This window comes from Pogona vitticeps, chromosome 8 (genome assembly GCF_051106095.1).
Source record: "Pogona vitticeps strain Pit_001003342236 chromosome 8, PviZW2.1, whole genome shotgun sequence".
NCBI lineage: Eukaryota > Metazoa > Chordata > Lepidosauria > Squamata > Agamidae > Pogona > Pogona vitticeps.
Genome location: NC_135790.1, coordinates 20352909 through 20368141, shown reverse-complemented (window position 1 = coordinate 20368141; position 15233 = coordinate 20352909). Strand labels below are relative to the sequence as shown.

Sequence of the window (15233 nt, the reverse complement as noted above, 5' to 3'; positions counted from 1 at the left end):
ACTTCGTAGCTCAAGACGTGTTTATTTCAGTGTATGCTTTGAGTGCTGCGTCAGATGAAAACCTGTACCATGACGCTTGCTGAAACCAGCAAAAAAATAGTTGAGGAGGAGGATGAACCTCACAGCCGAGTCCTCTTCACGTCAATGCAGACATTCTGTGGTTTGCTTTTTTGACTGAACCCGGCAGCTTGTTTTTCTGAAGTGGAATAGCAATTGAAGATAGCTCATCATAATTGCTAAGCTTTCTGCGTCACTTTGATTGGAAATGGCTTGGATGGAATGGTTATAATTTCAGCATGATTTCACCTTTGTGCACCAGGAGAGGACCTTTGAGTTCCCCAGGGTCATGTGTTATTGCAGAATCTATTCAAAATGGGACGTTCAGTGTATACATTCTGCTGTAAATCATGCCCCCATATTTCAGCCACTTACAATGCACAGTTCCTTTTCTTAACAATCAAAAAAGAGCAGGTACAAAAATATACCAACAAATCTGAAATCAAGAAATGCTATAGTATTCTGCACATTCTGGCTTTCTGTAGACTTAGAAAAGGCATTGATTTTTTATTAGCATCACAAAATACGGGAAGTGTACATGAAATCTTATCACATACCCTAACTGCATTGCTAACTTTAACCTTAATGTATCCCTCAATACACTGGAATTCTCACTGCATCCAGAAAAGATTGTATGATTCACTATGCATAAGAACGCTTTGTTTTTAATTTCGGTGCACAAGGATATATTATTAGAAGCTTTAAGTCCGCTATTCAAGGAAACTGCATTGTGTACATACAGTGTTATAAGACTGTTAAAAGAGGTGATAGTAGAAGCAAATGAAATGCAATGTGACAAAGGTGTTCATCTGCAAGTACCCTAACTATGCAATGTCTTTCACTTCAATCTATGCAGAAAATGAGTGTTATAAGTTTGAAGCAATGAAAAACTGTTTTAAGACTGGCAAGTAAAATTTCCAAGTCAAATTAATGCATATTTTTCCTCCTGCACATTATTCTTGATGGCATAGTCGGACTCAATCCCTACCAATTATTTTCATTTGGACAGATTGCTAGTTTTTTAAGGGGATGAAGAATGGTTGAGAAACTTACTTTCCAAATTGCACTGTTCAGTCTTGATTATCATCCCTGCTGTCACACGAAAGCACCCTGCAAAGAGGATCTGCTTATACAAGTGGTCAGAACTACACAAAAAGACAATTCGGCTGCTCTCACCTGCTTCGGCATGACGATTGCAAAAGGATTATGGTATTTAGTAGAACATCCTGTGCATAGTTGAACCATCTATTCACGTCTGCAGATCTACATAAGTAGACGTGGAATCAGAATTGTAGCTCCGTTTATGGTGAATGCCAACATGATATTGGCCAAGAAGTCTTACGGCACCAACAATTGGAGAGTTCATATTTAGGGCACTTCAAGACCATTGTTAGTTATGAAATCAGAATTGTATAAAATATATGGATTCTTTCCATGGGTGATATGGGGTAAACTGTTGGTGAGTGTACTGTAACTGTAGGATTTCGGCTTAGACCGCCACCAAGACTCGAGTGAATCTGAAATGCGCTGTGAGATAACCTGTGTTTCAGGTTTTCTTTAATTCCCATCCAAGTATAAAAACGATACGGGGAAAACAGAACGTGGCATTATGTTCCATTTTAGTTTCCTAACCCAGTTTTGTAACTGTGCGGAATGCTAGTGGGACTTTCTAGTTCTGGAAAAGCCACTTTTTAATATGAATAATTGTATTATTTCACTTTCTGTAACTTGGAATGTTGTTTTCACGAATGTGCCGAGCAAACATTTGGAAACGGTCCAAGCTCGCTAGAGAAGTTAATCATCCAGGAGGGATTTCCAATTTGTTTTGCTGTCATGCTGACTGGCTTTGCAGTGATGCAACATGCGGTTCCATCAGCATTTTTAGTCTGCTGCCTAGGAAGGTATCCATGAATCTTCCCTGTCTTTCAGTAGCTGCAATTGGAGGCTGCTCAGGCCTGGAGTGCTGGTTTCACTGGTGCAAATGAAGCAAGCAGGAAGCAAACCTTTAGCAATCACTCATATATAGATAGCAGGGGAAACCTTCACTGTTGATTGCTTTGCGTAAGGGAGATTTTGCATTTGAGAATCAGATTTAGTGCTTTCTCTTTGGCTAATTAACTCTGCACTTAATTAAATGAAACTGTTGAATTGAATTCAACTCCCTTTTTTGAAAAGGGAGAAAGATGGGATGGTGCAGCATATTAGGCATTTAGTAGGAGAGAGGACTTACTTTAACATTCTCTAGTGTTCTTCTTCACACCCTGTTTTGCCTATTATCGGTAAAACAACCAAAAGTAAAGGTAAAGGTTCCCCTTGACATTTAGTCCAGTCGTGTCCGACTCTAGGGGGCGGTGCTGATCCTGTTTTCAAGCCGTAGAGCCAGCGTTTGTCTGGAGACAGTTTCCGTGGTCACGTGGCGAGCGCGACTAGACACGGAACACCTTTTTTACCTTCCCACCGAAGTGGTACCTATTTATCTACTCACAATTGCATGCTTTTGAACTGCTAGGTTGGCGGGAGCTGGGACAAGCGACGGGCGCTCACTCCGTCACGTGGATTCGATCTTATGGCAGCTGGTCTTCCGACCTTGCAGCACAGAGGCTTCTGCGGTTTAACCCGCAGTACCACCACATCCCTAAAATGCACCACAGTTTTCAGAGAGGTTATTCATTAGTGAAGTAGGAAATTCTAATTTCATTTCTGCGTATTTCTATGAACATTTGTAGTTAGCATACAGCTGGTTCCTGATACATTTGTGGATAGTTATAGTCCGCAAGAGTTACTAGATTTAGGCAAAACAAAACTCAAGTCGATTCAAAAGCCAAAACAGTCTTTATTTTCTAATAATTCTTGTCTTTGTATAGATTTTACTTACACTCATATTAGTCCTACCATGTTTTCCCAAAAATAAGACAGGGTCTTATATTAAATTTTGCTCCAAAAATGTGTTAGGGCTTATTTTCAGGGGATGTTTTATTTTACAGTCCTGTCATCTTCTTCCAGTTGCTGCACAGTGGTAGAGGGCGGGGTTTCACTTAACTAGGGCTTATTTTTGAGGTTGGGTTTATATTACTAGCATCCTAAAAAACCATACTAGGGCTTATTTTCAGGTTACGTTTTATTTTCGGGGAATCAGGGTGCTCAACCAGTGGCTCCCAACCTTGGGTGGCCAGATGTTCTTGGACTAAAACTCTCAGAAACATTTACCATGAGCAGCGCTGGCCAGGATCTCTGGGAGTTGTAGTTCAAAAACATCTGGGGACACAAAGTTGGGAACCACTGTAATAAACCATTGATTTTAGCAGGCTCTCTGTGCCTTAGATATTCACAACACAACAATAATTCATTGAATCAGTTCTAGATTGTACAGGCTTTTAACTTTTCCTTTTGTAAGATATGATGGCATAGAACTGCTAATGTTTACTTCTCTTGCTAATTATCATATATTAGATTAGGCCTCCCCTGTCCCCCTCATACACAGTTTTAATTATGCATGTATCTTGGCGTTACTTGGTACGACTGTGTTTTTGCTAAGGGAAGCGTCCTGTAACCAGTCAAGAGCTGTGTTTTCCTTAAAGGTGTGTTTCTCAACTGTGTTTTAAAGTGTTATCCTTTGCATTTGAATTGCACCTTTTAACCAATTTTACTAGAGTCCCATTTTGGGGAGGAAGGCAGGATATAAATCCAGTTTAAAATAATAATAATAATATCAGGTTTGGTATTAGGCTTTTATGGAGAATCTTTAGAATGCAATGTACAAGGTATGATTACATTTATTTCCATTAGAAAAGTAATTAGAAGAATGGAGATAAAATCCAGAGAAGGGTTAGCTCTCCTATATCCTGTTGAGGCCACTAGGCATAAGAACACAGTTTACTGTCAGTGAGAACATGCTTAATTTTAACTGCCCTAGGCTTTCAAAACCTTAAGCCACATTTCTCATGGTATGTACTGCCTAGAACAGTTCATCCCAAGTAATCAGACCAAAGACTGTAGTGTCATGTGTTGTTGGGAGGCTGTTTAAATAAGTTTAAGTGTGTGTGTGTGCACGTATGTGCTCATGTCTCACAGAAGAACCACTAATGCTTTTCTTGTCTACAAAAATATTCTTTTATTTTAGTACTCAATAATCAGGGCTGGGTAGTTTCAGAGCCGGTGTAATTGGCACACATTTAATTGTACCATGGTTTGGAATTCCTGTTGGCTGTCTTAACCCATGCACACAGCAGTCAGACATGCAAAAGAACACATTATTAAGAGGAAAGGTGCCTTTAAATTCTTGCCATGGATTTTGTCATAAAAGTGATTTTATTTAATCTGGTGATTTCCCTTCAGTCCCACAGCCTAGATTGAAAAACAAAGAGCAAAAATATTTATTCATGCTTAGGGTATTATATCTTATTGTTGCCTCTTCAAGGAGGTTTAGTTGAGGGAACAACCTATGTGCTCCTACCTGTAAGGTAGCACCATATGGTCAACATACAGTCATATGATTTATATAGAGTGGTGCCTCGCTTAACGAGCGCACCGTATAACGACGAAATCACATAGCGAAGAGGTTTTTGTGATCGCAAATGCGATTGCATACCGATGGCCCCTATGGGCGAAGATCGGTAAGTGAAACGCTTACCGATCTTCGCAAAATGAAGCCTGAGGATCAGCTGTTCGGCGGCTCCAAAATGGCCGCCGGAAGCCCTGAAATGGCCGCGCGCAGCGTTTTTGCGCCCTGCCCTCGCTTAACAAGGGCGCGAAAATGCCTGCCGGACCCGGGAAGCATCGCTGAATGGTGAGTTTTCGGCCCATTTGGAACGCATTAAATGATGCTTAATGCGTTCCTATGGGCTTTTCTGTCCCATTCAGCGATGTTTCGCCATAGCGAAGGTTAATCCGGAACGGATTAACCTCGCTATGCGAGGCACCACTGTACATGTGTATGCACTGTCCTGGCAGATGGGACTCGTCAGCCCTGGAAGGCAGCCCATCTAGAAGGAAAACTCTGATTCTAAACCTCCACTGCCTTGTGGCTATATCTACTCATGGAAGAGGCTTTCAGGAGTAAACCTCGAGGCAAAATCCAGAGCCGGAGTCCCGGAGGCACTTCGTGTTGTTCTGCCAACTCCTGCGACTTCGCTGGAACCAGTTGTATTGGCTCTTGCCTTTCCATTAGACTATTTCAGTGACGTGGAGAGGGGGGATATGCTGGTTGGGTAACAGCCTATCCTCCATGTTATTTTACCCAGGCTTTCATGCCCTGGAGAGGACACTCCAGCTTCGCCTACAGCATCAAAACACTAGACGCCGTTCCAAGTCCTCCATACAAAGCACGTTACAAGAGTCTCTCGAGACTGAAGGATGCCTTTGTAGTCATAAGATGGCAGGGAAATGTTTGATAAGGGAATGCTGCTTGCATACTGCAGGTCCACCTTTCATCACAGCATAGAATGTAAGCATCATAACATGGAAATGATTGAACACTAAAACTTCCTGAAAAGAGAAATATATTTATCTCATTTACTCTTATTCTGCAGCAAAACTAGTTAAACTTTTGATAGGGAAATATAGTTTGCGGTTAATTTTTAACTTGAACTTTAAACAATGACTTGCAACAATACATCTAAAGCTATAAAAGAAAGTTTAAGTCTCTGGTTTTTTTTTTTAAAAAAATGCAATTTGAATGCAAAACAGAGTGAAAATTAAACGTTTCAAGTCTGATCTCTTTGAGTGGAAAGTGTGCAGCATTTTTTTTCAGGTCCCACATGCTGGTAACTGGCATTCAGTATCCATTGGTAAGCTATTTTTGTAGTTGTGTTTCAAACAAAATCCATCAGTCCATTAATTGGTCAAAGGGCCCCGACATTGTGATAATGAGAATGTTTCAAGAGAACTTGGTAGGAGGTTCCGTGAACAAAGAACCTCTGGATTTAAGGAAAAAAATCTCTCTCATTCTCTCTCTCTCTCTCTCTTTTTAAAGGAAACTCTGACCAAACTGAAATATTTAGGGAGATCAGGAAAAAGAAAGAATTGTCTCTAAACTAGAACCTCTCTCTTTCTCTTTTCCCTCTCATGTTTCCCCACCACCACAAAATAACGTAACTGTATATTAGCAATTTAACTTCAGGCATCATGCTTCCACCCTGAGCTGATCCAAAAATCGTTTCTAAGCTACAGCCATACAACCAGCAGTAATTTATTGTTCACCTTGAGTTGATCTTGTGCATTGGCTCAAACTGACCAGGACATTAAAAGAGGCTGTCACATGGTCCACAGCAGTCTTCAGATATTCAGACCATTAAATAAATGAGCTGGAATTTTTAGTAGCTGGGCAAGGACAATGATGACTAACTCTGGCTGATGGTTCAGTCTTCCTTACTGATTTTTTCCTTTAGTAATCTCTTTTGGCTAGAATTTGATGGCATGTCACAGGACTGAACCAGCCACAGCATTGGTTGGATCCCAGTTTTGGAGTCCACCTTGTCTTCAAGTCCTGAAATACCATGAAATGCAGTGCAGTGGTGCATCGCTTAACGAGGATAATCCGTTCCAGCGAAATCGCTGTAGAATGAAATCCTTGTTAAGCGAAATAAAAAAGCCTATTGAAACGCATTGAAAACCCTTCAGTGCATTCCAATGGGCTGAAAACTCACCGTCCAGCGAAGATTCTCCATAGGGGTGGCCATTTTCGCTGCCTGTAGAGCGAGGAATCCATCCTAGAAAACAGTGGGGGGCCATTTTGTTCACCCGGTGGCCATTTTGAAACCCGACGATCAGCTGTTTTTAGATCGTCGTAATGTGAAAATCGGTTTCCGAGGCAGGGAACCGATCATCATGAAGTGGATTTTTCCCATTTAAACCATCGTTTTGCGATCGCTTTTGCGAGGCAATCGTTAAGCGAGGTACAACTGTAAACCAAGGTAGAATGGGTAGTCTTCCAGATGTTTTTGGATTGAAATGCCTATCAGCCCTAGTTAGCACAGACTGTGCTGAAGACTAATGGCAATTCAAATCCAACAACATCTGGAGAACTACCTTTGAAGCTTCTTTTGACCGATTGCCACTTTGGTCTTACATTTCTCTTGGACCTGAAGGGTTTCCTTATTAATCTTTCTGCACTTCAGTTTCTAGAATTCAAAGCAATCATTTTGGCATTAGGGAAAGGAAACGCAAGCTGTTTGCTTGATATCTCAACAGGAGATGTCTGTAGTGTTCAGCATCTCACATGCTCATGGAGTTTAAATTATCAAGGTTTCTGCAAATACAGAAATATCTGCAAAACATGAATGGCAAGTTGCCTCGAAATGGAGGAACCAAAAATAGTAACCTAAGCTGCTGAGTTGATTTGAGAATTGTTAATTGCAATTTCATGCATTTCTGTGTATGTAGCAGAGTATTTCAGCTTTATAGTCAGGTTAAAAAAATAAGATACAGTGGTGCCTCGCTTGATGAGGATAATTCTTTCCATTGAAATTGCCGTTAAGTGAAATCCTCGTCAAGCGAAACGAAAAAGCCCATTGAAAAGCATTGAAACCGATTCAGTGCGTTCCAATGGGATAAATACCTCAGCATCCAGCGAAGATCCTCCATAGGGGTGGCCATTTTTGGTGCCTGTAAAGCAAGGAATCTGTCCTGAAAACACAGCAGGGAGCCATTTTGCACAGCAGGCGGCCATTTCAGAGCCACCGATCAGCTGTTTCAAAATCGTTGTTTAGCAAAAAATCAGTTCCCGAATCAGGGAACTGATCATCGTTAAGTGATTTTTTCCCATTAAAACATTGTTTTGTGATCGCAAAACCTTCATCGTCAAGCGGTTCCATCATTTAATGAGGTAATTGTTAAGCGAAGAACCATTCTAAAGAGCAGAATCATGTTGACAGTGGATCATATGTTCCACTGGCAAAATTTTTGTCCAGTATTGCTTTCTCAAGTCGAAATTACAGAGTGCATACATTAAAATCAACAGGGTTTCCAAATTCACAAAGGGGTCCCCTATACATCCTTGGGTAACAATGTAATTTTTATTCTAATGTAACACATGCAGAAGATTCTGCTTTACTTCCTACTCAAAACAGCATCAAATCTTCAGCATACCGATAGAATTTCAGCTAGTTAGGAAATTCCATCAATGGTGTGTCATATTTTTGTAGGACTGCCATGATGGGGATTGCATGACTTATGACAAAGTTGATTCCATCTTCGCTGCGTGTGTATATAACACACACAGTATGTTTAATTAGTTTGCCAAAAATGTGTATTTTACAAATGATAAGAAAGAGTCCAACTTCAAATATAATTTGTGTTTTTAAAAAAATTGTTAACCATTCTGGGAACAGGATATAAAAGCCTTGGCAATAAACAGACAGCGTGCATATGGAGAAAACACCCTGTTATATTGATTGCATCTGTGTTAGGTCTTAACCTTGGCTGATGTTGATGTGTAGTCTATATGTATTAAAATAGCATTCTAGACTTGAGAGACTGGGGAAGATTGTTCCAAAGGGCGCCTCATCCTTAGAAGCAGAAGTACTCTGAAGATTACTCTCAAGTGATGCATAATGGATGCCAGTGGATGGGTGCTCAATGGGTAAGACAAAGTTAAGTGGAGAGGTCTGCACCATAAAGTTTCAAGTATGTCTGAAGAGTAGCATGTTCAGTGTAGTGAAATATTAATTCATTTCACTTACTTCCTTTATACCCCAGATTTATTTAAAGAGTGGAAACAGGCGGTTCACAATAAGTTTTTTTTAAGAATCAACTATAAATACGAAAACAATTAACACAATTTAATGCTAAAACCTATTGAAAATGCATTTAAATATATATACAGTGGTGCCTCACTTAACGATTACCTCTTTAAATGACAAAACCGCTTGATGATGAAGTTTTTGCGATTGCTTTTGCAATCGCAAAACGATGTTCCTATGGGGAAATTTCTCTTGACAATGATCGGTTCCCTGCTTCAGGAACCGATTTTTCACTTGACGATTTTTAAACAGCTGATCGACGGCTCTAAAATGGCTGCCCGCTGTGCAAAATGGCTCTCCACTGTGTTTTAGGACAAATTCCTCGCTTTACAGGCACCGAAAATGGCCACCCCATGGAGGATCTTTGCTGAATGCTGAGGTATTTAGCCCATTGGAACACATTGAACCGGTTTCAATGCATTTCAATGGACTTTGTTTTGCTTGACGAGGATTTAGCTTAACAGCGATTTCAACGAAACGAATTATCCTCGTCAAGCGAGGCACCACTATATATATATTCATTGTATTTTGAAATTTTTCTCCCCCACTCTGCTGCCTCCTCCCGTAGTTGAATGTTGAGGTGACAATCAAAGAAGAGAATTAATTGTAAACTAGTAGTATCTGCAGGGTAATATTGTAAACTAGTAGTATCTGCAGGGTCATTGAATCTGTAGTATGTCTTGCTGGTTCCATTTTCATTCCCACTTTTTTGTCATGGTGAAGGAGCCCCTGAATTGAAGCTTTTGCAGTGGCTGCAGCCCATCTTCCTTCTGTCTTCTACTTTGGCTTGATGTTAAATATCACAGTAGGATGCTCCTGACATTTAATTATGACAAACACAACACTCTGCCATGCTGTTTGTGTATAAGCCTTGGAAGCTCCAGGGGGCAAAAGCCAGAGAAGCATGCTGATCTTGTTCTCTGTGGAATGCAGTGCTTCAGCGAGGCAGTTCTCGTAAGTGGTCCTGGCAGCGCCATTGAGCGCTGGGAATTTGTACCCTGCATCTCAGCCTTGCCTTAAAGGAGGACAGCGGAAGTGAAATAGGAATAAATAATGCAAATGTGACATATTTGTGTTCTTTATAATCTGAAATCCATAGATTGATCAGTTTTTCAGTTCCAAGCTGGTCCTTAGTTTTAGAGTATATGAGTTACATATTAATGGCATTTGCAGGCAGACCTGCATGTTATTTATATGAGTCCTTTCCCTTCTTTCTGATAATATTGCTTTGGTTGATTACTACTCAGGAGTGCCAATTTAAAGGGAATTGCGCACAAACAGTCTTGAATATGAAGGCTGAAATTTAAAACATTTTTTTTTCTTCTCCAAAAAATATTGTAGAAGTTATAAGAGGAGCAAGGTTTATGGTGCATAATTAAAAGGAAGTTATACGCTTCCACAGTGTAAGTCCATTTCATTAGGTATTTTAATATGGAAGAATTTGTGATAACATGTTCTCCTAGGGAGCAGGGAGATTGTTTTCTTTCTCAGATAATAATGGCATTCAGAATTATCTGATTAATTAAATTCAGTAAATTCTAGACAAAGAAACAAAATGTATTCTACATGGAATCCATAATAAGTTTGTAGATATTACTATAGACATTAGGGTGGTGTTTAAGAGCATTGGACAGATTGATGGTAGATCTGACAATGTCTTCCTGACCTATGAAAGGTGTAGGCATCCTTCAGTCTTGAGAGACTATGGTCACGTGCTCTGAAGAGAGGACTTGAAACAGCATCTAGTGTGGCTGAGAAGGCCAATTCGAGAGTGACAATTCCTTCCACACTGAAGACAAATACAATCTGTACCCCATCTAGCTCCCTGATTTTGCTGCTTCCGGGACTGCCTCTTTGCCTCTGCCTGCTGGACAAGGGTCTCTTCAAATTGGGAGAGGCCGTGATGCACCGGCTGCCTCCAGGCTGAATGCTCAGATGTCAAGGTTTCCCATCTGTTGAGGTCCATTTCTAAGGTTTCTCGCCTGTTGAGGTGAAAGGTAAGGTAGTCAAAAAAGCCTTCCTCAGTTAGGCCAGAGGTTCCTCATGCTCTGCATCCTGTTTCCCACTGTGGCAGTCAGATGCTTCTGGAAGTCCACAGGCACACCATGAAGGGTGTAATCCTATTCCACTGAATGTCCAGCCCCTCACCATATCACCTCTGTCAATGCAGCCATATTGGTTAAGAGCCATTGTTGGGTTTGTCCTTGGTGAGCTTTTCCTTTTCAAGTAGGAATGGGCAACTTAACCAGTCTAGCTCCATTTTTGGCCTTCCTCAGACCTCAGTGGGCTGCACCCTTAGTTCCTGGGATCCTCTACCTCACCACTACCTGTTTTATGTAAAGATATATTTTAAAGAGAAAAGTAGAACAATTTGTCAATCATTGAACTTTGAAAAAGGCCTATGAAGTTCAGAATACCATTCAGCTGTGCAGCTGAAGGGCATGAATGACCATTTTCATGATGGTGATGATGACGATGATGAAGACAATGATGATGATAGGGAGGGTGTCTTAGAAAGGAGTATGTGGCCACTCTTTGGCCAACCCTGTTTTAAGTCTTAGCGATTTTAGTGGTATCTGTCTGTTGCTTGGGAATTCCGGTAACATGTATTTGAGGTACAGTTGTGGTTGTTGTATTTGTAGACATAGGAGGACATTGCCTTTCAAACCTCGAACCAGTCCTATTCATTTTTTTATTCCCTATTTATTTATTCCATCCCTGAGCCAAAAAAAAGGGAGGGGCTAGAAAGAAAGAATGGAAATTAATATTTAAAGAAATATCTGAAATAATTGGATTGAATATTCCAATGTCTCCAATAATAGCTTTATTGAATATGATTAAAGATCAACTGGCGAAAGAAAATAAGGATTTAATAGTAATAGTGATTACGGCAGCAAGGATAATCATGGCAAGGAATTGGAGAAATGAAAATCAATTTAACCTGGAGGAATGGTATAGAGAATTATGGGACATGGCTATTAATGATAAACTGACATGTGATATGAAAATAAGTAGAGGCCAAATGAAAAATAACGATTTTAAGAAAATATGGAATGTATTTTTAGAACATGTATTTCGGAGAGGGAGGGGGTTTACACCGAGAGAAGAAACAATGAAATTTTGGAGTGAAAATGGATGGAATGAAGTGTAATGCTAGTCCTAAAGGTGATGGGTGCACATGGGTAAATGTACTGTTTTGTTTTGTATTTTATAGGTTTTTTTCTGTAGTAGTAGGTGTATTTCGTATTGTTTTAATTAAAAAAAGGGAGGGGCTCCCTAATCCGCTTACAATATACGTAGTTAATGAAACAACCTACACCCTCAGGCTTATTGTCTAAAGTGCAAGAATTAACACACAAGGAATAAAGGAGAGAAGAGAGGAAATATGTTCAGAGATTACATGTTCTTCTCTCTGTAGACACCAGGAATGGCAGTTGAAAGATCAAGAGAGGAGCTCTCCATAGCAAATGATGGGTGTCTGCACTTAATATTTTAAGTATATATTTAAACAATTAGTTGCAATTAAGTCATCTGTGAGTGACATGGGATTTGGGCAGAGTGTGATATATTCTCCTGTTTTGACTGGGAAATCAATCATATATGGAGGAATAAACTTTGTGCTACTTCATGGAGGATAAAAATGTATAATAGGAAACTCATTTTGAATAGCCAGCCAGTTGGTATACCAGCCTGATTGTTAATGTGTGCCTAATGCTACTTGCCTTTCAGTAGATCCTAATCTGAGTTCCTGCTTTTTCAGTTACAGATTAACCATATACATAGTTACCTCCTGGAAATTGTAAAATTGACTTATGCTCTTTTTCTCCTCCCTTGTTCTAAATTTAGCTTGTTGTTAAGTGTGTATTTCTCTCTCTTTTTGATAGTGTGCCGTCGTGTATGTAGAACCAGACAGGGCAAACTTCAACTGATAGAGGGTTTTTGCTTTGTTTTTTTGTTTCGGACCTTCCAAGATGAAGCGAATCACAAAATGATGGGTTGAAGGCCGGTGCCAGTTGCAAAATGGCACATTTGGGAGCAGAACATAGTGGTTTCAAGCCGTGCCAAAAATCCATAGGTTTGGATCATGGAGAAGCTGTCCCTACTCCAAGGAGGGAGGTTGTCCATAGTCCAGAATGTAATGTTAGATCTGGGACAGTTCCCAGCTTCAAGCGTGATGTTATGGGGTATTTTTTTGCAGAGGATAGTTTCTGGAATCATGCTGTTTTTAGGATATTCTTACTGCATTTTTGAAAGCCCAGCCCAAAACCCAAACATGGACTTTCTCCCAAGCCTGAAGCTGAGAAGGCGGCAGTGATTGTGTGGGGCTGAAACTTCACATGCATGTCAAGAAGCACCATGTCCTGGAAGCAGAACATAAAAACCAAAATGAGTCAAGAGGAGGATGGATGTTACCCCCCAAAATTCATTGTATTATTAAGGTGCCCAAGTGTAACACAACTGCAAGGAAACATTAGTCCACCCCAACCCTCAGTGTGTGATGATGTTTTCATCAGAATGACACAGAACACATGAACTCTCCATGGTTTACAAGCCAATGTTCCTTCTAATTTTCAGCTCCACTGGGCAGGACTCCACCTCTCTCTCACCTGACTCTGCTCCCCCCCTGCGCCCGCAACTCTGCTCCCCCTGCTTACATGACTTCACAGCCCCACACAAACAGGGTTCCATCATGACCAGAACCAATTTGCACGGAATTGCATTTTGTGTTATACTACTACTACTACTACTACTACTACTACTACTACTACTACTACTACTACTAATAATAATAATAATAATAATAATAATAATAATAATAATAATAATAATAATAATAATAATAATAATAATAATAATAATAATAATAATAATAATAATAATAATAATAATAATAATAATAATAATACAGTGGCGCCTCGCTAGACAGTTACCCCGCATGGCAATTTTTTCGCTAGACATTAACTTTTTGTGATCGCTATAGTGATTTGCAAAACAGTAATTCCTATGGGGGAATTTCGCTGGACAATGTTTGGTCCCTGCTTCACAAACTGATTTTCACTAGACAACAAGTTTGACAGTTCCCTCCGTGCTTGCAAAACGGGTGTTTTCGGGACCTAAGCTTCGCAAGACAGCGATTTAAACAGCTGACTGGCGGTTCGCAAAGCGGCTTTCCTATTGCCGATCTTCACTAGACAATGATGATTCTTCCCCATTGGAACGCATTAAACAGGTTTCAATGCATTCCAGTGGGGAAATACTTTTCGCTAGACAATGATTTCGATAAACAGCGATTTCAGTGGAATGGATTATCATCGTCTAGCGAGGCACCACTGTATTTGAATATATCTGCTGGTCAGTGACTGTAATAAGGATCAGAATCAGAGTGATTCAGGATATAATCTAATCCATAGAGTTCCTCAAATAACTTCTACTTGACACAGAAGAACCTAGTACTGTCATTGTGGGAACATCTTGTGGTCAATTAAAATAGTTTGTTTTGCTTTTAAGTCCCCCAGGTCCTCAAGAGTTGCACTGAATTCATTGAAAAGCATGGCATCGTTGATGGAATATATCGCCTATCTGGGATCGCATCTAATATCCAGAAGCTGCGGTATGTTTCATATATGTTGCTTTCTTCAGGTCCAGCACATGCTAACTTCCTTCTGAAGACATCAATTTCCCTTCTTTTCCAAAGCTCATTTGTAGAATTTATTGTCTGGTCAGCTCATAAACAAGTTACATTTTGGAATGGAGCTTGGCCCATTTTTCCATGTGTCATAGAAATTAAAAGCAGGTTGCTGGCTGGAACAGATGTTGTGTTACTTTAGGGCCACTCTCAATGATTTCAGAATGCCTGTGAAATAGCAAGGAATTGGCTCTTTTAGTTACGCTTCATGTAGATGCAAATTTCAGAAGCTATAGTTTTCTGTTCTGTGATCTCAGCTAACTGACTGACCATATTAGTTCCTGCATCTCAGAAGCAGCAATTTCCAAGCATGTTAACTAGCATGGAACAAGCATTGGCAGTTCTGGCTCTCTTTAGAGTCTTTTTTTAAAAAAAGAGTGCCCTGTTACTTCTGGGTGGGTGGCCTTGGATGTTCCATTGTGTCCATAATTTTGCTCTTGGGGTCTTCAGACTGAAAGGCAATGGATTTTCAAATCCAAAGCTCTACCTAGGCAGTCATTCGTCACTTAGAAATAATTGGATTTGCCCTCTCCCCAAAGTGGGAATTTATTTTCTGGTCTACTCATAAAAGACGTTAACTTTTGAAATGTTTTGGCTAAGTATGTTTTTGTTATGAACTCACTTATAAAATAGTCTCTTCTACATTGTGGCCAGTCTGAATTTTGAGCAAAGCTGCTAGCTGTAAAACCATTGAAACTGCCTCCCAAGATGTTATTTCATCAAGGAAAAATGTGAACTTCGCAAAAATGTGG

The 15233-nt window shown here is 40.1% G+C and overlaps 1 protein-coding gene across 5 annotated transcripts in view; it reads left to right on the top strand.

Moving 5' to 3' along the window:
* ARHGAP32 (Rho GTPase activating protein 32) overlaps nucleotides 1-15233 on the top strand; it is a 206474-nt gene that overhangs the window by 173543 nt on the left and 17698 nt on the right. For all 5 annotated transcript variants that reach the window (XM_072979026.2, XM_072979029.2, XM_072979027.2 and 2 more), the window contains one exon: nucleotides 14304-14406. In XM_072979026.2, the coding sequence (XP_072835127.2) occupies nucleotides 14304-14406 (103 nt within the window). The remainder of the gene's footprint in view (nucleotides 1-14303; nucleotides 14407-15233) is intronic.